The sequence below is a fragment of the Trachurus japonicus genome, chromosome 15, assembly GCF_045865225.1.
Source record: "Trachurus japonicus isolate A0001 chromosome 15, Traja_1.0".
In the NCBI taxonomy this organism is placed as follows: domain Eukaryota; kingdom Metazoa; phylum Chordata; class Actinopteri; order Carangiformes; family Carangidae; genus Trachurus; species Trachurus japonicus.
This window is the reverse complement of record NC_140921.1, coordinates 16,180,843-16,205,012: the sequence shown is the minus strand read 5'-3', so window position 1 is coordinate 16,205,012 and position 24,170 is coordinate 16,180,843. Positions and strand designations below refer to the sequence as shown.

Genomic DNA, 24,170 nt, shown 5'->3' with positions numbered 1-24,170 from the left:
CATTAGCTGCAGTCACACAGATCATGTTGCACAGGGTCAGAGAGAGGAAGAGCAAGAGAGAGAGAGAGAGAGAGGCAAATCTGGCAGTGAATACAAGAAGAGACTTCAAAGAGACTAGCAACATAACAGACGCCACTTTTCTTTTTTTTTTTTCTTTTTTTCATCTCCTCCTCCTCCTCCTCTTGGTCCTGTGTTCCCTTACATCACGTTCCTGACTCCTGACGTATGCTGGCCCTTGTTGTGGTTTTTTTGCTTAAATGCTTCCTTCACTGCCAGCGTTCAGGAGACTCCTCACACAGACAGATACAGACTGAAAGACACAGTGAGACAGACAGAGAGACATAACCCAGGGCTACCGCCTCTGCCTGTGATTAATAGTCTACAAAAACTCGCTAGCTGGCTGGCTGGTTGGCTGGCTGGTTGGCTGACTGTGGGTTTATTTGTTTATGCTATGTGGGTGTGATCCTTTATATCTCCCAACATCCATATGACACCATGCCTTCAAGTGAATCAGTGAATGATAGGGCTTTGAGCCTGCGATTATGAGGTGACATATCCCTTTTCTTTGTGCCTTCTCTTAAGCCCACCCCACTCCCAACTAAACTTCTAAGCACCCACTATTATACCCCTCACCTAAACAGGCTCTCGTTCTTTCACTTTGACTGCATATAGCGATGTGCTTGACGTCACAATCTTGGACGACTCTATTTCCAAAATGCCAGCTTTTCTCGCATGAGTGAAATTTGATACCACCGGAATTGGCGCTGCTCGCTTCCCAAAGCCTCCTCATTTACTTTCTTAGGCGTAACTGATAAGCCCTAAATAGCCGGAGTTAACACATCCAGCTTAATAAATTCACTAATTGTAGTTTAGTTTATATACTTCTTCTCAGCTCTGGCTGCAGTAGAGCTCGTAGTAAAACTTCAAAGGCGCAAACAGGAGTTGGTAGGTGAGCTTCGAGCTTGTGTGTGTGTGTGTGTGTGTGTGTGTGTGTGTGTGTGTGTGTGTGTGTGTGTGCTGCTCTGGCAGCAGGGCGTTGTTTTGGTTTGGGGAAAGCCGCTGGCAGCGAGCCAGGTGATGTGCTGCTTTTCATGGCAGCCAGGTAGTAGCCACTGACCGGCCTGCTGCCTGTGACTGGTCAGAAGAAGTGTGGGCAAGTCGGTCTATCATCTTGCAAAGGATAGTCTGTCAAACGTCTGGCCCTTTGTCTGCTGAAGCCCCATCACTGCTGCTGTTCAGCCCTTTCCCCCCATCCACACCCACACCCACACCCACCACCGCCACCACCTCTCTCTGTCTCTCTCCCTATTCTTGTCCTCATCCAACCCTGAACAGCAACAACAACAAGAGCAGCTCAGGCCCCCATCCTGCTCTCTAAACTCCACAGAGCTGTTTCACTCTACTGTCCCCCCCCCACACACACACACACACCAGAGTGGAGGTTGTCAGGCAGAGTCGGTGGCGAGCGCTGCAGCAGGAGGAGCTGTGACTACAGATCTAGACAGACAGCCCCTGCTGTGCTAGTTCTGATTCCTCTCGCGCTGGAGGCTGATACGCCTCCCATCAAGCAGCAATAATGCCAGATTATATCACTCATCTAGAACAGGCTCTTCTCCTCCCTCTCACTCAACAAGAGCATCTCTCACTTTCTCTCCTTCTCCCCGCTTCTCCTCATCATCAGTCAAACCCCTGTGAGAGTCTGCGGCTAACTCTATAATGGCTAATCTTCACATCACAAAAGATGAGTCACTCAAGGCCTCTCTTCAAGCTCATGATATCATTGGAAGCTCTCTGAGATTTTCTCTGTGGGCGGGTCCCAGGCCTGACATGTAAGACTGCGTTTGCGCCCAAGAGCCCCTTTTGTCGCGCATCGCCCAAAAAGCTGCCCTTTCAAAAACGCTCACCTCTGCTGCCCCCTAAAGACAATAGCTCTACCTTATCCGCAAGAACACACAAAACAAGATGCTTCAGCTCCAGATGAGAATAATAAATGCTTTCAAGTGGGCTCAATCTCGCCGACTGAACAAGCTGTAGCTCTGCGCCATTTCAGAGCCATTAACCTCCTGAGCTGTGAAGAAAGGGAGCCCAATTTTAAAACCGCTTATTGTGTCCTGCCAGCTTGAGTAGCCTTCAGACACTGGGAAGAAAAGACTCAACTGTTTCAGGCCTCAGTGAACAAGCGAGAGAGACAGACAGAGACTGAAAGAGATTAGACAACACACCAACGGCGCGTATTGAGTCTGCACACATAGCTGCCAGGACCAAGGTTGTTTTCTTTGTGCGCGGCCAAGCCAGCCAGTGGACTTCTGGTGCTGAGGCTCTGTTACATTCTCAAAACGGGCCATGAATGAGGGGAAGAGAGAGAAGGAGGATTGGAGGGAAAGATTTGGTTGCTGTGTGGGTCATGAGGGTGAGGGCTGGGTGTTGCCAAGAGAGATTAACAAGAAACACTGGCATCATTGTTGATATGGGTGTGATCTTCTTCCCACAATGCAGCAGAGCTCTGAGTGGGCGTACATTGGAAAGAGTCAAGGTCCTCACAGGGTTGTGCAGAAACACAAGACATTAAATCAAGGCAGTTTGGTGGGAGAGCGCCGGAGCTGCAGAACTATTTGGTTTCAGTGTTTTTCCAATTTGTACTTAATGTGAAAAAAATAACGCTCATTATTTCCCATTGTTTCTAATGGCGATCTCTTTTCTCCGTGTTTGCACAGCACTTACAGAACCCAGCCAACTTCCACTCGGCAGCCACGGAGCTGCTCGACTGGTGTGGAGATCCCCGGGCCTTCCAGCGACCTTTCGAGCAAAGTCTCATGGGATGTCTGACGGTACGCAAACACTAATTATGGTTTTTCGTTGGGGTTTTCAGGTACTTTTTAGAAGACGTGTGCAAAACAATAATTAGATTTGGAAAGAAAGATTTTGAAAACATGGGGAAAAAAAGATGGATGTGTCCACTTTTAGCTGAAGCTTTTAGCCTAGTTTTAAGGCGCTGTACATCAATCTAGACTGTGCATTATATCATATTCAATTTTGGTATTAGTTTTTTTTCCTATTACCTTTTCTCCTCTTGTAAATGTTGTAAAAACTGTTAGCAGCCTATAGTCACACCAGGTCTATATCCAGCAGTTATCCAAGGCCGCTCAGGGCGTCAAGGCCCAGTGACAGAGGTTAAAGTCCTTGTCAGACACAGCTTCTCTCCACTTTGTGCTTTACACACACACACACACACACATGACACAGACACTAAAAAGAGGCTTGAACAAGACTTCAAGTAGCCAGTCACCTCTGGCTAACGCCTTTCAGTACCACTCATCGATCTGGAACGAGGCCAGAGAGCTGGCCTGCACCAGGTGTGTGAAATATACACACTCACACACACACACACACAAACAAACCCACACACTCAAACACGGTCACATGTTTGAAAGAGGCTTTAGAGCAGAGAATTGCAAGTTTCACATGTTTTATCGCTGGGATCAGTCTTTGAAACACTGAAGCAACATTGTCCCCAGCTGAGGTGGTAGCGTGAGCAAACAGATAAATGCTCATTAATGTGTAAATCACAATAAAAGCCTCTTAAAGGCTGATAAAGAGCCTATACAATGGAGCCCACCACTGAGATCCCTCTCAGCATGGGGCTGCTTCCATCAGCTAAATTGTTTCATCAGACTGGGAGAGCAAACAGCTTCTTATCTGGAGAATTACAGCGTGCAACAAGTCCGCGCATTCTTGCGAGGATTTTGTCCTCACGATGTGAACTCGCCAGTTGCGTTACCAGAGCGCTCAATCGAGATGTAAAGATGACTGTGCATCTCTTTGAATCACAGCCCTGTGGTATTCGTCATAGCTGAATGAAACTCTACGTATGCCTCATCTGGAGACGTCTGTTCCCTCCAGCGTGTCGTGGTGCGTGTGGAGGTCATCCTCTACTCCCTGATGGAGTATCTGCGCCAGAGCTAATCAAAGATGACATAAGTGTCAGTGCTGCGCTATTAGCTCTGTCGGTTTGACAATCAGTGTGTTTTTCTTCCCCCATCTTTCTTTATGCATAGTGTATCAAGTGTGTGTGGGTGATATCAGCGCATGCAGACATCTGCATTATGTCTGTCCCACAGTTTTCTAAAATTACCCACATAACTCACCGGGAGCCGTCTCTTTCATGTGCAACCGTTTCAACATCAAGCAGAAATTAACTCCAAAACTGATGCACCTTCTTTTCTCAGCAAATAGATAAACAACAGTGTGGATGGTAAACAGTATGAATGGCCCAATAACCCTCCAGCACCTCTTGCAGCGCTACAGCTGACAGGAATATGGGCCTGGATGTACACTCAAACGGAGATTAAGCTGAAAAAAGGCTTATGAGGTGAAACACTGTTAAATCCATGTTGAATCTATGCTAGCCTCTGTAGCTGGCTGTGTGCCTTGTGCAAACTGAAGGGCGGACTCAGTCACGCAGGAAATTAAACAACTGACAACAGCACGATTCGCTGCAAACAATGTCAGAATCGCCATTGTTCGCATCATATGGTCGGGTTGAATAGATTATGCTGTGAAGTATTTATCCCTGGGATGACATCCTTGTATCCTCTGAAGAGCTTCAAATAAAAAATAACATAATTTACTGGAGCTGAAGAATTGAATATCACCATCTCTTGATTAAAGCAATCAAATAAAGTCCTGTTTGTTGATGTAATCTCCATAGTTTTTTTTCCCCTCAGTGCTCAAGCAGCCATATTATTTAGTTTATGATCACTGCTCGCTGTTACGCGGTTCTCTAAAAGGCACCCCAGCTGACCTTGTTAAGGGTAATGTGTGTTTTGAGGTCAGGGGGAGCGGAGGAGTTGTCATCCGCAAGCAGATAAAAGCAAAGGGCTTTCCCTCCTAATAATGATTTACCACAGTCTCCTGAGTCCTGTTTAACATTACTTAGTATCCCCTTTAACATTACATTAAAGTCCAGGAGGCTCCTGCTTCGTGTCCCATAAATGTTCAACCTCCTTTTGAAGTCATTAACACTGAAGGATCATTAAAGTCCTACAGCTGGGGACTGGTCCTTCTCAAAAATGGGACTCAAAAGAGGAATTTTTAATACTTCTCCCTACCCAGGGGGGAACTTGATGCTAAAACACACTTAACTTGCTCTCCTTGTGCTCTGCCTCTCCATACACTCACATACTGTAGTCTCTCTCTGGTCAGTTTGTTTGAACCGGGACAAACTCTGCTCTCGTTGGGGCCAGAACGAGCTTGTTTTGAGGATAACCTCTCAGAGCCTCTGCTCGCTCTGCAGAGGGACTGTGGTTTGGCTCTCTCACCTCTCTTGGAGGTTGATGCAGTCATCAGAGTCGCCGCGACTGTGGATCACCGGAGCAATCCAGCCTGCAGACTCCACATTAATCTCACTGTGTCTGTGTGTGTGTGTGTACATGTACGAGCGAGCGCCAGTGTTTACAGTCTGCGTGTCTGTCTGAAGATGGATGGAGTTCAGTGATAGCAGTTGTTCTTAATATTTACACAATTAACAAAATGAAAGGATTATGATGCATTATCTGTGACTTAGAGTTTATTTAACAGTTGATATTCATATACCAGATCAATATTTTATGGTATTGCATAAGAAAGTCCTGCTTACTCAGATGATAATAGAAAGAGAGAAAGGGCTGCTGAAGTTATTAGCTCACTAATCGATTTGTTAGCCCACAGAAAATGAATTGGCAAATATTGACAGATAACTGATAATTAATTAGTTATTTTTAAAGCAAAAATGATCTGGTTTCAATTTTTCAGATTAGACATTTTATAATTTTGTTAATGTTTGTTTTGTTGTAATATTTTGTTTAAAAGTAAACTGAATACAGTATATTTGGATTTATAATGACACCAAGCTGAACAAAATGCTCAGTTAATGAAGAAAATAATCAGCAGGTCTATTGATAATGAAAATAATGTAGTTGCAGATGGTGCATCTATTGTTCCTTAGCTGTTGAATGTTGTTTATCTACTGAGGGAATTGTTTGGTAATTGATCGCTCTCCTCATCCCACCGGCGCTCTCTTAACTTCAGGTTGAGCTGCATCTGCCTGAACCTGCCGCTTGTAATGATGTAATTAAAAAGATGCAATGATGCTGAACTTATTAGATGCCTGAAGGACGGCAGCTCCTCTCACGATCCACTCTTCCCTTCCCCAGGTGGTGAGTCGCGTCGCTGCTCAGCAGGGGTTTGACTTGGACCTGGGCTACAGGTTGCTGGCTGTGTGCGCCGCCAACAGGGACAAATTCACGCCCAAATCTGCAGGTCAGTTCCACCGTTCTTGCTAAAACGCCAGCACGTGCATGTTGACACGTCATCCCATTTTACCGCTATTGACCTGCAAGACAGTGGACGACGCAAGGCCCATTGTTGCTCACGCTGCCGTTACTCATCTTTTCATTAGATAAAACAGTTAAAACAAACCCACAGTATGGCTTTACATCATGATCATGACAGGGAAGTATACAATGGCATGACTCCATTCAGGCCATGACTGCACAGTGAAGCTGCTTATTATGTTTTGAGCTCTATTAGGATGTTTTGTTTGCAAAGCACGCAGAATCTCATAACGATACTAACAGACAGTTTAATTTGCAGATTATTTTTGTTCCATTCAAATAAAAGTGTCTGTTAAAGTCCCCATGAATCTGCGGTTTGGACATTTCTGATTTCTACAAACGTCTGCGACCACAGACATCACACAGAAAGCCCATAGAGCATTATAATGTCAGATATTTTTAGTCCCCATTAAACATTAATGTGCTATTGAGATGAGCTGTCCGGGTGGTAGCCTCACAAAAACAGTCTACTCAACAGTCCTACTCCGCACAAACCCACATTTGTATGAGCAGTCTGCATGCAGACACACACACACACACACATAAAGCAAGAGGGAGAAAGAGCAGGCAGTAATGCTATCCTCAGACATTTATCTATCAAATCCAATTTCTCCCCAATCCATACCTCCCCTCCCCGCCTCACGCAGTCCTGCAGGAGTGGTCTGTTCTTGTACATTTGTCAAAGTGAAACATGCAGAGGCGGCAGAGAGGAGAGGGGGAAAAGAGATGGATGGCTGGAGAGGTGTTGCTGATGTGTGCTGGACCACTCACTCTGCCTGACAAAGACCTGACAAAGCCGTAACCATCCAGTCAAAACACAGATAAACCATTGTTTGGCATTTACGTAAGTGAGGGGTAGTGAGAGTCAAATATTTTGATTAAACTGTCTGATTTCTTTTGTTTTTGTAATAAGCCGAACATGTCGCTGTTTCCTAACAGGAAGTGCAGTGACAGCACTGACAGTAACATTATGAAATCTTATCCTGTAATTCCTCATTTGAGGTGCTGTGTGCTGCTACTGAATATGCAAATGGGAGAAATGTATAACTTTCTGCTGTATCTTATTTTTTTTGCTCACATGATCCTATGATATGAACATTAACTTGAGTTGGATATCTTCTTTCAGTTGTGGTGGGAAGTGTCTTGTTGGGAGGAACTTAAGTGGGCAGACAGACGTCAGTGTACAATATTGATTGTTGTATTTCTCTCTCTGTCTGTGTTCCTGTGTGGGGATAATGTGATTGTTGTCCAGGCATGGCTCGGACTGGCTGGCTGTCTGGGCCCGGCTGACAGTCAGAATCATCCTCAGGCCCCGCTGATGGTTCTGGGATCTAATAGAAGACAGAACTGGGTTTCAGGAAGAACTGTTTATGCACCGCGGACAAATGGGAACTGTGGTGTAATTATGCATGTTGGGGGTGGAGGGAGGATGGGAGATATGATGCGGCCAGTCATCAAATGAGGCAGGCAGGCAGGCGGGGTGGGAGGCAGATGTGACTCAGGGCAGGTCTTACTCACTAAGCATCCGTCTTACCTCCCTTACAAGGACGTCTGTCTGAGAGAGCAGACGGGAGGGCGACAGAGGAGACGTGATGCACAGTTGAACTCATACAAATGCATCAACGGAGAGGCAGACCTGCTTCCGTTACCTCTGTCTGTATGGTTCATATTTGTGTATTCCCACTGTCTTTGTGTGTGCGAATGTGTGCGTGTCTTAATTGTGCAGACGGTGCACAATCTACTGACAGCCTCCGCGGCGACACGGGGCCGCAAATCTGACACCTGAGAGCCCAGATGAGGGCCCAAAGAGTCTGGGATGCTCTCTGCAGGCTCCTCTTAAGTAGGTGGATCAATCACGCTGATGCTTTCTTTTCAGCATCCAGCATCAGTTAAAGAGGAAATTGATAAACAATTTGACAGCGTCAGTTGATGCGAAATTAAGTTGACATGTGTATCTCTCACTTACAACTCTAAAATCCTGTGGTTGCTGCAGAGTAGGTGCGGAGAAGAAATGAATCGCAAAACTGCATGATAGCCTTTTGCGTGCGTTTGCAATTGCCATCGTGCCCACTCCACCCCACGAACAAACTACAAACGGCCAAAGTTGCGCTTCTCTCGATATAAAAGTATAATCTGCTGCCCTGTGAGACCCGTCGACTGAAGTGGAGAGATTTTCAGCAACAGCAGGCTGCAGCTGATGAGCTGTCTGGAGATTGTGACCCTGCAGTGAGGCCTGAGGGATTAGTGTGTTGCTCTAATCTGGAATCAGCCAGTGAAGAGACTTATCTGCTGTTAGGCGAACTAGCATTAGCACTGTTAACTGTTAGAGCCAGCTAGGATACACAGCTCTAATGCCGTTAGCATACTACATTTTTGTTTAATCAGTGGAAAAGAGCGCGCCTTTATGAATTGGCATAACTTCATTTTCAAATGCTGTGTTTTTGTTTTTTGTTAAATCCATTGTTCATTTGTAAATCTCCTTAGAGTGTATGTTTCCCTCCTAATAATCTGTAGTCTGGTACAAGCAGACTTCCAGCTGGGAGGGTTCATTAGATAATAGGTGTGCTGCTGCCCTACACAAACACACACACAACCCTAATAGACTCTGAGCTGTTCGGCTACTGTGAAGTTCAGCAGACAACAAATCAGATTAGCCACATAATCTGCAAAGGGTTTTAGTGTTTCCTTCCTCAGTGAATCTGCCACTCTGTCGCAAAGTTCATAACAGTTTTCTAGTCTCTATTTACGAAGCGTGAAGTGATGGCTTTGAACGTGCCTTTGTTTGCGACATGACTTGATGCGCTCTGCGTTGGAGGTAAGAGCTCCCTGGTATGAGTGCTATGTTCTTAGAAACTCATGTTTAAGTCAGACACAGGTCGATACTTGTTGTTCCTCCGTCTCGCAGAGAAATAATAATTCAGTCATCTAAAGTGGCATCGTAGGCTAATACAAGAAGAGCAGGTGGTTTTAAAGATCCTTCTCAAGTGATCATCACGTTTGATGTTTCTCATGTGTGAGAGTGGTTTCCCCTTTTTCAGCTGATTGGGAAAATATGATTAACAGAGCTGAGCTTTGTTCTGAGATGGTTTCTAAAATCCCCCCACCCACTTTCATCTGACATTTAAAAAAGAAAAAAAAAAGAAAAGAGAAACTGTGTGAGCAGAGCTGTAGAAGTGTCAGCAGTCAGTCAGTCAGTCAGTCAGTCAGTCAGTCAGTCAGTCAGTCAACAGGGCACGCTCACGAGGCGATCTGCTGTTTCACATGTGGAAAAAACAGCCGCTCTCTCTCTGCTGTGTCAACAATGACAGAAAACTTCCAGGGTGTGGCTGTAACTTACCCCATGCCCTCTGAAAAACACACACACACATACACGCACGCACACACACACAAAAATACTTCACCAGCCTGTAACACCCATAGCAGTGCAAGTAAATGAACAACTGAAAATAAGTGCTCCCATTAGACTCGGTGTAGACTCATTGCACAGTGTGTGTGTGAGAGTACCTGCGCACACACACACACACCACACACGCTTCAGACACTACACACACACGTTCTGACATGCCTTCCACTCATCTGTCTCAGTTTACTTTCACTTGATTGATTTTCTCACCCCGTCTTTCCTTCCATCTTTTGGAGCTGTGTGTGTAGAACCAGAGGAAGGTGTAGGCATCCTTTGTTACTGACCCAATCAACCTTACAGACTTTTATATTTAATTACTGCTGAGTAAGAGCAGCACGCTGAATTATTAACAGGAAACGGGGTTTATTTTTAGAAGGCAGGCCTCTCCTCTGACACTCTCCGGCGGTACGCTTCAGATGATGAAACCCCTTTGCAACCCAAAACTACCTTCAGAAGTTTACTATTAAGTTTATAGAAATAAAAGCTCATGGGGAAATACTTTATTAGGGTAGTTGCATTTGCTGCCTCTGGCTGATTGGGTCCTCTATCACTCGCTGCTTAATTGTTTTGGTTCACACAGTTGCAAGTAAATTCATTTTGGTAATATCCCAGCTGAACCAGCAGTGCAGTTGTACTCAGAACACAGAAGACTTTGTTCTTCTCAAAACCGGATGAGCAAATGATTTAAATCCTCCTTTTGTTCAGGGTTGACTGATCTGGCACCCACACCTCAGGAACCCAACCACCATCACTAACCCCCACCCTCCACCCCCACCACCACCACCACCACCACCCGCCCCTCCTCTTCCCATCGGGGGCTTTTGACACACCCTTTTCATGTTATATTTCTGCCCGACAATGCCCTCCCTTGTGTATGTGTTTCAATTCTGCGCGGGACATTTGTGAAACTGTTGATGACTGAGTGTGTCTGTCACACAAAAGCCACACAAAAGACAACTTCCCTCTGCTGTCACAAGGCCAGTGGGCTTCCCCACTCTTCGGCTGCACAGGCACAGCACATATCAGCATTTAGGTAAGGGGAGAGAGAACAATGACAGCTTTCCTGTCCATTCATCCTCACTGTTTTTTTTTTTTTATTTTGTTTTGTTTTTTTCTTGCTTTTCCATGTTGGGTTATGTCGGGGGCAGACGAAGAGAGGATGAACTCAGATTCACCCTCGACCTGCGTCTTCTTTGATTCAGCTGCACTGAGATATTCTGCTGCTCTCTGATGTGTCTTGTTAATTAGATCTACAAAGTGGTCTGTGATGGAGACAGGGAGACATTGTCAGGTTAGATTGTCCTGCAGTCAGGAATCTCCTCTCTGATAAAGCTTATATCTCACTACTTCTCAGACTTTGAGTAGGGTGATCTTTACTTTACATCTTGTACTTTATTCTTTCTCCCACTTCCTCTTTCATGCATTGGCTTCCAGCCAGCCTGCATAGCATATTAAGCTCCACCCCTTTATGCAAGTTTGCAGCCTGAGGTTGCAGACTTTTCTTCTTCTGTTTTTTTTTTTTGCCCTTCTTGACAAATGGCAGTCGCATCGCTGGATTATGCATGTGTGAATGTGTGTTTCTGTGTGCACTGTCTCACAGCTTAGCGAACCAGGGCAATGGAGCGCTAGACAGACTAAGCTGAGCACATCAATAACAGCACCTCACAACTGAGGTGAGAAGCACTGGAATATCTTTCCCTCTCTATCTCTGCTCCTGTTTGTCTGCGTCGGCTCGCTGTCTTTATCTCTTCTCCTCATCCTCCCTCCTCTTTGGCTGTCTCCTCTGTTCCCTCTGTCTATTTCTCTCCCTCCCTCCCCCGCGCTGTCTCGAGAGTGTGTTGGAGCCGGTAGCAGGTACAGCAGGAGCCCATTAGTGCGGAGCCCCGCTCTGATTGGATAAGCCGGAGAAACCGGGAGACTGCCTCTGAATAATTGATGTGCATTGTGCAGACGCCGGACAGGGGAAAAAGACAGATCAGAGAGCAAGGGAGAGGAGGAAGAGAGTGAGCAAAAGAAAAGAGAGAGAAAGACGGGACAGGGGAGAGGAAGTGAGAAAGAAAGAGTGAGCAGAGTAAGGGATATGTGCAGAGAGTGAGAGTGATAAGGCGCAGGCAGGCAGGAGGCTTGGAAGCAGCAAAAGCTCTAAGAGTTGCCACTGGCCTCTGCGGGAACAGGAGCATTTGTGACACTTGAGTCTTTTCTCTGCGCTATGAAGGGAATGAGATGAGATGTGCAGGGACTTTGCTTGGCTCTGGGTAAGTGTGTGTGTCTGTTGTCCACGTGTGTATATCTCTGCACAAAATCTATGTGGTATGTGTTTTGAATGTTTGTGCACGCACAGGGGCAAAATCAGAGGTTAACAGAGGGCAGCCCTGCAGTTTATTCACATCTAAGTGATGCAATAATTGAAGCTGAATCATTTTTTTCTTCTTTTGGAAGTTTGAGTGTTAAACTGTTAAAAATTGTGAATGTCAGCTGCACTTTGACACTGTTGTCTGTGATTTAGGCCATAAATGATGATGTGAGTTTCTGTGTTGTTTGGCATGCTGGTGTGACTGTAGTCTAAAAGCACCGGCCACTCACTCACTAGACAGGATCAGGGCAGATCAGCTGACCACAGGTTGACCTACATGCTGTTCTGTCATAGGGCTATTCTGAGTGGGGTTGTGTCTGTACGCTATGTACACAAGCATACATTGGTGACGCAATATTGTAGGTCGTTTTGGGCTTATTTAAACAGGATTTGTGGGTCAGGTTTACAGTTTAGTCTCTATTTATGTTCTGGCCTGTATGTCTTGGGTGTTAAAAGAGTGAAGTTTGAGGTTTCAGGTCGGATTTTAGTTATGTTGAAAGACTTGGAAGTCATGTTCAAGATTTGAGAAATGCAGCGTGATTATCAAATGATTCTTTATAAGCTCACACAAAGTTGGAGAAACAAGACATTAGTGGTTTTGTCTGCATGCATTTAGTTTTGTTGACGTAACACAAATATGCAAAAGCCATATTGGCTCACTCACTCATTCCCCATTGTTGTTGTTGTTCATGGTTTTATGAGGCCTGCTGACTTGGCAGCGTCATGCATTCTACAACTTCTTCTAATTTCCGACACGTTCAGGAACAAGTATCCACAATGGTGTTCAGAGTGCAAGTCTATGTGCAGTTCATGTTTCTATGTCAGCAGTAGAAGACGACCCACTTCTCCACTGTGGATTTTTCTTTTTTGTGAAGTTGTTGACCTGTGCTTGGAGCCAGAGCCTGTCTGCCTGTCCACTCATTAGGAGCGAAGACAGAGGGGGAGGATGGGGAGTGTAGGCAGTGCAAGGAAAGCTTTTTCTTCCCCCTGTTGTTTAAATCTCTCCATGGTGGGCAAAAGTATTTAATGCACCTCTCATTGTGTGAGGTGGCTCATAAAGGGAAATAACACTTCCTTCACATGAATGAGTAAAGGGCACTCGGGCAATAAAAGCGACATCATGCTGAAGGCTATTCAATCAGTGCTTAATCTAACCTTAAAACTGACAGCTTCATTAGCGAGTGGCTCTCGCAAACCATAACAGAATCTTCCACTGACATAATGCAGAAAACACTACGACACACACAATAAGACTTCCAGCTTGCCGTTGTGGGGCTGCGGCACTTCCTGTTAGCTCGAGCGAGGGTGTAAACCACCCAAACCGTCTGCATCCTCAACCTCAGAGCCACATGCAGCCACTCTGCCCCTCTAGACTTCCTCTTTTCTCTCTGGCTCCAACGCTCTCTTTGTATCACTTACTCTACACACTTTGGTGACCTCCTGTTACTGCGCTCTGAGTACTTTCCCCCCCCATCGGGCCATTTAGTGACTCATTCATGACATTTGACTTTGAACTGTATGTGTGCGGCCCGTGTTTGTTTTTGCAGTTTGTTTCTGCTTTTTCTGTGAATCATTGCCGTGCTCGGCAAACCCTGCCTCCTCCCACTGTGAAAAACAAGAGGCCAAGGAAAGTTTGTGTTAGATTTGTTGCTTGAGTATTAAGAAAGGAATTTCTGGTAGGACGAGCCGGTGTCAAGTATTGATAGCAGTGAGAGGTGGAGCTCTCGTCGCCCCAGGTTATGCAGTGATCTTTCAGGATGTGTTTCAGGAAACGCTAGTAAAATTCTTTGGTCATGTTAATAATGTTCACATTCATTCACTGCCTCAGTCAAAGTGTTTTGACATTTTGTCATGGCAACTTGTTACTAAATCACCTGTAAAAAAAAAAAAAAAAAGGGCCAGAGCCAGAACTTCATCACTTTTAAATCACTGTCTTATATTATGAAACCAGCAGCCCCAGGAAATCTCAGAATTCTTGATTGTGTTTTTCACCCTAATGGTTTTTATTGAAGGAACAACAGTGTGAGATGAAAGACACATTGTGGAAGTTGAGACAAGCAGCGTGTCTGGTTATAATTAGGCATGTGATATTTACTAGTTCCCCTCCAGTGGTGGGGAGCTGCGCATGGCTGATAAGAGCGGTTCATTCACAGCTCGCCGTTCTCTTCCGTGTGAAGTGCTTCACTGTATAAGCACATCTTCACAAAGACAAGACGCAGTCTGTGTTTGTTTACTCACTAACACAGACCTCAGTTTCCATATTTACTTTGCATTGTTTTTATGTTTTCCTACATATGCTCATGTTCACATAACTTGTGTGTATTTCCCTGTGTACCTAAACGTACCTTTTGAGTGCGGCTGTGCATATTTACCGCACAGGACGTGGATCACGGTTGTGTGATCGTATGCGGGCTCGTTGCGAGTGTTGTGACAGTTCTCTGATACAGATGTGGAAGGTCGTGACCCCCGGGGCTTAGCACTGTAAGCATGACGTGATGACTCACTGAGGGTCTGACGCAGGCAGGCACGCCGGCCACCTGAATTTTCACATTCCCGCCAGGATGTAGGTCAGATCCGTAGGTCAGTGCCGTCAAACCCCTGTCGTAACAAATGTACCCGAGGCGAACCCGCGGTGCCGTGTAACTGATGTGGTCTGTTTTGTCACTGGATGCAGTGCCATCACAGGATGTAAAAAACAAAAAAAATACCACATCAATTAGAGCTGCAACAATTAGCTGAGAGCAAAGGGAGTATTTTAAGGTGTAAAAATGAGATTATGGAAAAACATTACACACTGGTTATTCATTGGCTAAATAAACTGGGCAATGGACATTTAGTATTACACAAAGGATTGGAGCTTAGCATCCTTGTGCTCGTCCTTTGTTGTCCCTGACTGTTTATGTAACGGCACACAAATGGAGAGTATCTGCCTAATGAGAATGACCATTTAAAGCTGCTGTAAATACTCTGCTGAGAAATGTTAATCTTTGTAGTTATTCTCAATAAAGCTCAGTTTGATAGACATGCCCCACAATACATTTAAAAACAAACAAAAAAAATGTAACAGACTGTGTTTGTTGTATTTTGTGGCCACATGCGACATGGAGAATCCCACATTTCCCACCCGAGCGCCAGCATTTTTTTTTCTTTTTGCACCTCTAGTCAGACGTAGCCGTTCATACTGCTTTATGTTTGGTGTTCATGCTGATTCTTATGACTCTCTGCCCCGTTTAAAAATGTGCAATTTGAACCCCCACAGAAACCAGCACCTGCAGGAGATGTCAGAGTGATTCAGGTAGAGATAACCCTCCCTTCTGGGCTGCACCATCTCTTTGGCTTGTGACCCACACATCCCGCGGAGGAGGGGATCTGCCCTTCCCTCCATCTCCACCTGTCCTCTGTCTAGCATCCCTCCATCCATCCTCTCCCCCCTCCGTCCTCATGTCTGGTGCACTGCCAGAGGATGCAGATCAAAATTCTGTCACACCAGGTGGATGTGAAGACTGCATTGTTTCGCCAATGCAAAACAATCATAGAGAAAAAAAATTAAAAGTTAGTTAAATGTAAAAGTAAACGACACATTTATAAGTTAGAGGCAGTTTCACATTTGGAATATTGGGATATGTGTGAACAGTTAGATCCATTAAAGGCCTGGTTTTGGTTGAGTGTGTTTTCTGACACAGAGCTGTCTCTCTGCAGGGCATGTTTGAGTTGTTCTGCCTCCAAGCTGTTGAGACTAAAGCCCATTTGATATGCTCTTCTCTTAGAAGAAGTTGGCTGAACAGAGAGGGGGCAGGATGGGGGATATCATTGACTGCTTAAATGGCTTCCATTACACTTCTGCAAAAAGCATGACTTTTTTTTATTATTATTATTTCACAGGATTTTATATCCATATTCGTCTTTTGCATAATAATGTGTACCCACAGAGTGCAGACCTACCTGCCAGTGTTTAACAGACCTCTGCCGATGATATCTATTATAAATTGCTTCTTTTTATCATCCCACACATTGTCTCAGAAGGCTTCTATGTCTAGTGCTGCAGTGTTCATGCTCAGAAAGTGTAGTTATTTCTCTTTTTGTCTGTGTTGTGATCAACAAACCCCCCAGTGGAGCTGCATGCACACTATTACATGTCTTTCTCAAAGCCTGGCGTGACCAGTGTAAGTGATCAGGATTTGGTCTGACAGCCGCGTTCTGTGGTCATTTCAGGACCAGAGGTGATGTGAGGATGATGATGGCAGGGATGTGCATTACATACACTGGTTTATCTCTTATATTTAGACCCATTAAATCTTCTAAATTGCAGAAACGTTTTGCAAACCAACCTACTTAACTGTAAAACCAAGCCGTCATGTTTATACTTTGCTGTTGACACTGTCAGCATCAGAGGAAGAGGAGCAATACACAGTGACATCTCATCTCAAGAATGATCTTGTTTCTTGCACTCTGTTTTTTTTTTACATCTACCATCCCCTTTACAACAGGTATCTTGGATGTAGCAGCTACAACACGTTTGAAAATACAACAAAAGAGCTGAAGCCTACAGCTGCTGTGTGATATCCTATCAGCAACATATCACTGGTGCCATATCAGTATCACGATATGGCAGCGTGAAGTCACAGCCGTAATGTATTCTTACAAGGAAACAGATTAACTTCTCCCTCGCTGAGGCTCACCGGGGTGCAGTGCGTTTAAAAAAAGAAAAGAAAAGAAAAGAAAAATAACTGCAGTTGGTTTGTTTACCCAAAACAAATCCAGGGACAAGGTTGCCACTCCAGAGAAAACATGGCTTATCAAAAGTTTTGTCAATCAAGTTGCACCTAAAATTAACCAAAATGATCAAGACATGAGCTGATTCTTTTTTTCTTTTTTTTGAGTGTACTTGAGAGCTGCTCTTCTCATGTATTTGATCAGGGGAAAACAAACACATGGCTATAATTGAGATTGGGGGGAAAAAACAAAAAAGTATAAAGGTTTTGATAACACAACTCAACACTGGAACATTTGCTATGGTCATGGCCTCTCTTGGCTATTCAACATTTGCTTTTTAAAAAAGTAAATAAAATATTCATATTAAACTTAGCTCGGTCGATCAGTGATGTTTCACTCTGCAGGATACCGACAACGCTGAAGTGAGACGGTGTTACCAAGTGCAATACTAGATGCAAACTGTGCTGTGTGAAAAGTTCAGTACCTTGTTGTTTATTGTGTATGTTCATACTAATGCAAACATAATATAAAACTGTCACATTTAGGCTGAAATACAGTACGTCCCCTGTGCTTGATGAGCTGTGCTGCCCTTTGAACACGGAGGATGTCACATGTTGCAGGAGACAATGAATCTGTTTTCACCCATTGAATTAGTCATTGCAGTGTAAGGAAGTTCACATCCTCACTGGTCGTGCAATGACACAAAACATGCCTGAGTGTCTTTCTCTGCTGCACACGTGAGTTTGCTGGGTAATATTAAAATGATGCTCATCTGTGTGGTCATATCACATGTTCTGTCTGATGATTCACACGTTAGCATTGTCCAGCGTGACGACACTCCTCTGCTGCTGCTCCGCTGCAGTGCTAACTGCCTTGCCAAAGGGAACAGTAGTTCATGGAGAGGGCCAGAGTGTCTCAGTCCCCTTCCCTGTCGTGACGTGACACTGTGGCAAATCCGGGCCGTCGCATTTAAACCATGTCAGGTGTTTTTATCAACAGAGTGGGCGCAGCTAACCGAGTTATGTCAGGAAGTAGATAGTTAGCAATCTGTCATGATTTAACTGGCAAATGATATGCTCGGTAGCAGAAGGCTTTTACCACACACAGACACACACAGATGCTTGTGCACACACGGCACTGTCAGAGTTCATAGCAATTAGCATTGGGGTTTCCTTGTAAAAGAGGACTTGTACACACACTCTGTCATTAGTTAATGGGCCTTGCAGCCTGTTACCAGGGCTTACTCTCCCTCCCTTCTGCTCCCAGAGGGGCCGAGGTGAGGTGAGTATGGGCCAGAGTTTCTGCTATCAGTCAGCTATACAGCATTAAATACAGCCTGAGTGAGGAGGGGCCATATGTCTCTGGGTATTACTCAATTAAAGGGCCTCAGCTTCTAAGGAATGGAGCTGTTCACAGAGGGTTCAGGAGAGTTTCTGAAATGAGCTTAAAGACTATCTGCTCTCTCTCGGCTGGTGGAGGAAAGGACAGACCACTTGTTATGAAGAGATCTCTGTGATAGAGTATCCATTTAACACAACAGCTTTACAGAGCTTCAGAGTTATTTTAGTCTGCAGATATTAGTCACCTCCGAACAGTCACAGTGTTTTTCACCATGTCTTTAAAGAGATAGATTGCATTTGATGCGTCTGCTTGCAGTTCAAAGGTAAGAGTGGCGAGATTAACCTACATAAAGTCAATTACTGGATTTCTACAGGATCAACGGCAGCTTTTCTCAAAAGTGGGGAGATACGCCTTTAAATGTTTCAAAATAAGGATGGCTTTGTCTGAGTAATCTATGGTGTAATTTTCCTATTTAAAAAAACACACAAATGTTGTTATTAAGAAAGACATAAATGCTACGTGCAACCGGCAGCCGACTCCTATTTACACGCTTCTACAGGCAGAAACTGTTGTTTCAAACTATAATGTTATTGTTGGGATTTATGTACTCGGGGAGAAAAAAATGTCATACCAGACTAACAACCACAAACCCTCAGTGCTGGTGAAGGCACCCTGGGGCAACACCGCCACATACTACAGCTGCAGCTCTCTCTTCTCTCATACATGTCCCCATGTTCATCTATCTTTTTTTACCTGTTAACTGTAATGTGTAATGTCAACACTATGTCAGTATAGCACTGAAGAGCTACTTGATCTTCTAGATATCCAGTAATTGGACAAAGCTGGACTAAAGTCACCACTTGACATTCAAACTGCATGAGGAGACATAAGAAAAACATGTATGAGTCCATCCTGCTCTGTGTCTTGCCTGTTGATAACATGCTCATCGTGAAGTAAAATTATCATTTTATGATTTTGTAAATCAATCTTGGAATAGAAACTTGCAGGATTTGGCTCGCAGCGCTTCAACTCAGCATCATGTATCATGGATCCGTTCACTCTCTGCATAGTTCTTAGTAGGCGTTGTGGACAACAGTGTTGAGGGAATACGGTTTTCGGCGAAAAGCCTTTGACCTTGGCTCGTCTCCACCAGGTAGCTGTTGGAGTGTGCGATGATTACACTACAAGGCTTGAGTGTGAATGACAAAGGAGTAAATGGAAGATGAAACACGAGAGGCGTAACCAGAAGGAGGCCGTGCCTTTGCATTCCTGTGTTTTCGTTGGCGGGATTCCATCGCCAAACTTAACAAAACATTAATAATAGTTTAGACAGAAGGATCAGAGTAGTATTAAAGTTTTCAACTGAAAAAAAAATGACTGAGAGGAATGCGGGTGTGTACGCCATGTGAGAAGGGCATTAATGCAGACCAAAGAGATGAAGTGAGAGGAGTGTGGTAGCGTAGTTGCGGGTGTGTGATGGTGTTGGCAGGGGTGAAAACAAGGTCATGCGCACTGTACTAAGCTCGCTAAATATGCACGATGCCCAGAGCAGAACCTCGCTCTATTATGAATGACTTCTGGCCTTGGCAGCTTGTTAGATTCGTCGGCTTGCAGCCACACTGGTACGATAAGTCACCACCACTCTCTTTCCTCTCCTCTGCCTCTCTATGTCTCTCTCCCTCTCAGAGCAACTCCCAGCCCTCTGTGCTGATCTTTAGGTCTAAATAGTGGGTTGCCAGTTGAAGAGACAGTCCCTCTGTGTGGAGGTGGTGATTTAGTGGGGAGATAAGCTCTCCGTAATGGCAGGGTGGAATAATTCCTCTTTAACTAGGAGGCTTGGCTCTCTCCACCCTCCAGAAGAAAATGTTACCACTCCTCTGCTTTGTTCATTCCTTCCCTTCTCCTTCTTCTTCTTGTTCCTGTGTCTCCTATTCTCTTTTTGCTCACTTTGTAAATAGTCACTTCTCATATCACATATTGTCACTCAGAAAATATAAGTCATTATTAACCCGAGCGATATGGATTAAACAGGTTACAGATGACATGACTCACTGTGGGCTGCTAACAGTGCTTCATTTTTTCCGTTTTCTTTCCGAGTTTACAAGGCGATTTTTACGAGGCAGACATTTGTTGTTTCTGGTTTTGTAAATCTTCACAATGCAACACCAGTTTCACTGTCACCCACAGTTCAAACCTCAGGCGTAAGATCTCTTCAGGGCACCGACATTTTCAAACACTCTGCATTTCAAAACCCTAAACTTGGTAAGAGCACTTCCTAAAGGCTGGTGTATCTCGGTCTACCAAGCTAAAAATAACATCCTAAATTATTTAATTAAGTACTGAACACTGTAACCTTTCTTTTTTAAATTGAAGCTAGACTAATCAACTTTGTGCAATCAAGAGGCAGTGTGTTTAAATAACCCACGCAACTCTGATTGACTCAAGAAAGACAAGTTGATTGGCACCGTAGGGGGAAAAAAAATGAAGTTGGTACATCACTAGCACGAGAAAAAACAGTATTTGAACTCATGTCTTTATTAAGAGGATGAGACGGCTGCAGAGTCCTCAGAGATATGAGGGGACATGGGATGTGTGGAGATGAATAAAAGTGGTGGTGATGAGTGGAGGAAGTGGAGAGTGAAGATGTGACAGTTTCTTGCTTCCTACATAGATCGCTATCGGTAACGCCAGTCATCGTGCCCCACACGCCTCATTTCAGCCTCTCCTGTTCTGCAGCAGAAACACTGCTAGGTTCACACTTCACATTTTACTCTCCAGGTAGAGATGGTGTGATTGGAACTGTTGTGAAATCTCACATAGAAAAATAATCAGTGTAGGTTTTATTGAGTTTAGGCTGCCCCCTGGAGGCTAAAGTGGTAACTTCAGGCTGAATGGCTGTAGACGAGAGCAACAGTTCACTATAGTGCACTGGTAAGATACCTGACAGAGTGAATCTATTCATCAGAGGTTCACATAAGAAAGTGTGTTATACGGGGAAAGTTCATTCACATATTGAACCTTGAATGCACCATAAATGCACAGTGCAGTTCACTCAGGATAACATGTGCGTGCGTCTGCGCCGAGAAGAGACTAACGCGTACGCATATGTGTGTGTGTCTGTGTGTTTTCCTTGCAGCCCTGCTGTCGTCGTGGTGCGAGGAGCTGGGTCGTCTCCTCCTGCTGCGTCACCAGAAGAACAGGCAGAACGAACCGCAGGGAAAAGTCCCCATGCAGCCCAGCATGAGCAGCATGAAGCCCGGCCTCACACACAGGTCAGCGGGGAGTCTACTCTGAGACATCTCTCCTGTCGCTTGACTCAAAGCTGTGTTTATCTTACTGTGAAGACATATTCTCAGTTCAGCTCAAGGTTACAGTTGGGACAGTGTACGAACGAGATTAAGCTTTTTCCTGGAGTAAAAAAAACAAAAAAAAAACAGTGTCAAAGTGTATCAGACAAAAAAATGTGCTGTACAAAATCATTGTGAGCTGGTTATATATGAATACACTGGGGAGTACACACAAATGGCAGAAACAGTATTCACCTAATGATTAGGTGAATACTGTTTCTGCCATTTGTGTGTGTACTCCCCAGTGAATATGGCACACATAAGATACATCCCATACTTTTTGTTTGAATTGTCATGCTTCACAAAGACTTTCATAATAGGGGCATAACACTAAATTATCAAGGATAGTTTTTCCTCAGTGTCTATTCTGGATTGTGGTTTGTAATAGTTTTCTTGTGAAAAACTACAACCACAAAAGCTACTGGGTCAAATGTCACATCATAGAGATGTAAACAAGAGAAAGAAGCATTGTTACAGTTATTGATTTAAAGTTGCAAAACCTTAAAGTGTTACCTTATATTCCCAGAGTATTTGGTTTTATAGTTACAGTATCTTTGAATTTACTAAAGCCGACCGAGGCTCAATTAGTTAAAGTAGAATAGTGTGTCCGGCTTAATTGCGGGTCATGTAATAAAATAAATTTTAAAAAACAGAGGATTTCCATTGTTTGAAGAAGAGCCAGGATGAGTTTGAGTGGAGGTGATATTTGGGGTGGAGGGGACAAGCCAAGTGGGAAGTGAGCTGCTGTGAAGTAATGTTTTTGGAGAACATTGTGTGCTCATGCCTCTCTCAGAAAAGTAGAAGAAGAAGAAAGCCTGGAGTTGGCCTAGAGTCCTGTTTGCCTCTGCTGAGGATCTTGGGATAATGTTGTGCCTTTATGAGGAAATATTGAGCGTGTCATCCATTCCAAGAGCTAACCTCTGAACGAAAACAAGCTGCTCTCCAAAAACAGCAGTTCCTTCCCACTCCACTGGCCACTTGCCTCTGCCCATGAGGATTTAGCTTATTTATTATATGTTACAGACTCTCATATTTTACCCTGGTATTTGTTTTAAATCTGAATGTTAAACATTCCAACTGCACGCCACCTATCCACATCCAAAGATTTTTCAACAAAGAAATAATTAAATCATATTAAGCTCATACTGGTGTGAGTGCACATGCAACTCTTTATCAGCTCATTTGGATCTTTTTACTCATCTCACTGTTCAGCCATTAGCAGACATTCTGGCTGAAAACATGTTTTGAAATCGAGCGCCAAACATTTCCAATTGCCTAACGTTTTGGCAAGAAGAATTCCCAAATTATTCTCATTTTTTGGATGGATATGCACCTCTGCTGGCTTTCTACTCACTCTGTTCCTGGCCAGTTGAAACTTCATGTGACATCAGGCTCATGTTTGTGTTTTGATCTTCTCTCCAGCGATGGATCTTTTCCCTATGACTCTGTCCCCTGGCAACAAAACACCAACCAGCCCCCTGGGTCATTGTCTGTGGTTACAACAGTGTGGGGCGTGACCAATACGTCGCAGAGTCAGGTATGTGCATGAACAGCATCCAGTCTGCAGTTATAACACATAATCAACACCTGACTCAGAATCTGTGTCTCTTCTGTTTAGTGTGCAAACGCACAGGATGTTTAAACTTCCTGTATGATGCTCTGTTGAATCCAGGTGCTGGGTAACCCAATGGCAAACAGCAATAACCCCATGAATCCTGGGGGTAACCCCATGGGATCAGGTATGTCTGCCAGCGCAGCAGGGCTCAACTCACCTCAATTCAGTGCTCAACAGCAACAGTTTCCAAACAAAGGAGGCTCCAACCAACAGTACATGCAGCAGAGCATGTATGGCAGGCCTGGCTACCCCGGAGGTCCTGGGGGATACAGTGGAAGGTAAGAGACTGGATATGAGTTCTCTTTAAAAAAAAAATGAAACAGTAAATTTCACCATAATGATTAAAACATCTGATGTGTGTTTTTGACAGTTATTCAGGAGGCCAGGCCCCTCCTGGAGGTATGGGAATGACCTCCCACACACGTCCTCCTGGTGACTTCACTCAGCCAGCTGCCGCTGCTGCCGCAGCTGCTGTTGCTGCCGCTGCTGCTACGGCAACAGCCACGGCGACGGCCACGGTAGCAGCTCTGCAGGAAACCCAGAATAAAGATATGAACCAGTATGGGCAGGTACGACGCACACCTGGTAACATGTTTACAGCTGTAGCCACTAACCAGAGCCAACTGTAAAATACTAACATACACAGGAAGCTGTTATCCTGTTGGAGACCCATGATAATCATATTAAATTCTGCAACCTCCTTTTTTTTGCCTCCAGATGTGTTCGTCGTTTCAAATGGGCCCTGCTCAGGCCTACAATAACCAGTTCATGAACCAGCCGGGCCCCCGAGGCCCCCCTGGAGGTATGAACCCAGCGAGCATGGGGTCAGCCATGAGCAACCCCAATATGAGCGGGCCTATGGGCATGAACCAGGCACGAACCCCGGGCATGGGGCCCTTTGGTGCTCACAGCCAGAGGATGCCCCAGCAAGGGTATCCTGGAGGACCCCGACAGGGCATGCCCATGCAGGGGATGAAGAGGCCGTACCCAGGAGAGGTGAGAGGAGAGGTCCGTCTGGAGATGATGT

The 24,170-nt window shown here is 44.7% G+C and overlaps 1 protein-coding gene across 9 annotated transcripts in view; it reads left to right on the top strand.

The window, feature by feature from the left end:
- zmiz1a (zinc finger, MIZ-type containing 1a) overlaps positions 1-24,170 on the top strand; it is a 105,626-nt gene that overhangs the window by 76,238 nt on the left and 5,218 nt on the right. For 3 of the 9 annotated variants that reach the window (XM_085799941.1, XM_085799940.1, XM_085799946.1), the window contains 8 exons: positions 2,715-2,828; positions 6,192-6,297; positions 15,387-15,422; positions 21,318-21,453; positions 22,951-23,065; positions 23,201-23,421; positions 23,514-23,712; positions 23,861-24,139. In XM_085799941.1, coding sequence (XP_085656067.1) covers positions 2,715-2,828; positions 6,192-6,297; positions 15,387-15,422; positions 21,318-21,453; positions 22,951-23,065; positions 23,201-23,421; positions 23,514-23,712; positions 23,861-24,139 — 1,206 coding nt within the window. Of the gene's footprint in view, positions 1-2,714; positions 2,829-6,191; positions 6,298-8,150; positions 8,212-11,305; positions 11,448-11,713; positions 12,030-15,386; positions 15,423-21,317; positions 21,454-22,950; positions 23,066-23,200; positions 23,422-23,513; positions 23,713-23,860; positions 24,140-24,170 lie in introns of those variants that run through there. The other 6 variants (XM_085799943.1, XM_085799944.1, XM_085799948.1 and 3 more) reach the window with 5 other exon arrangements.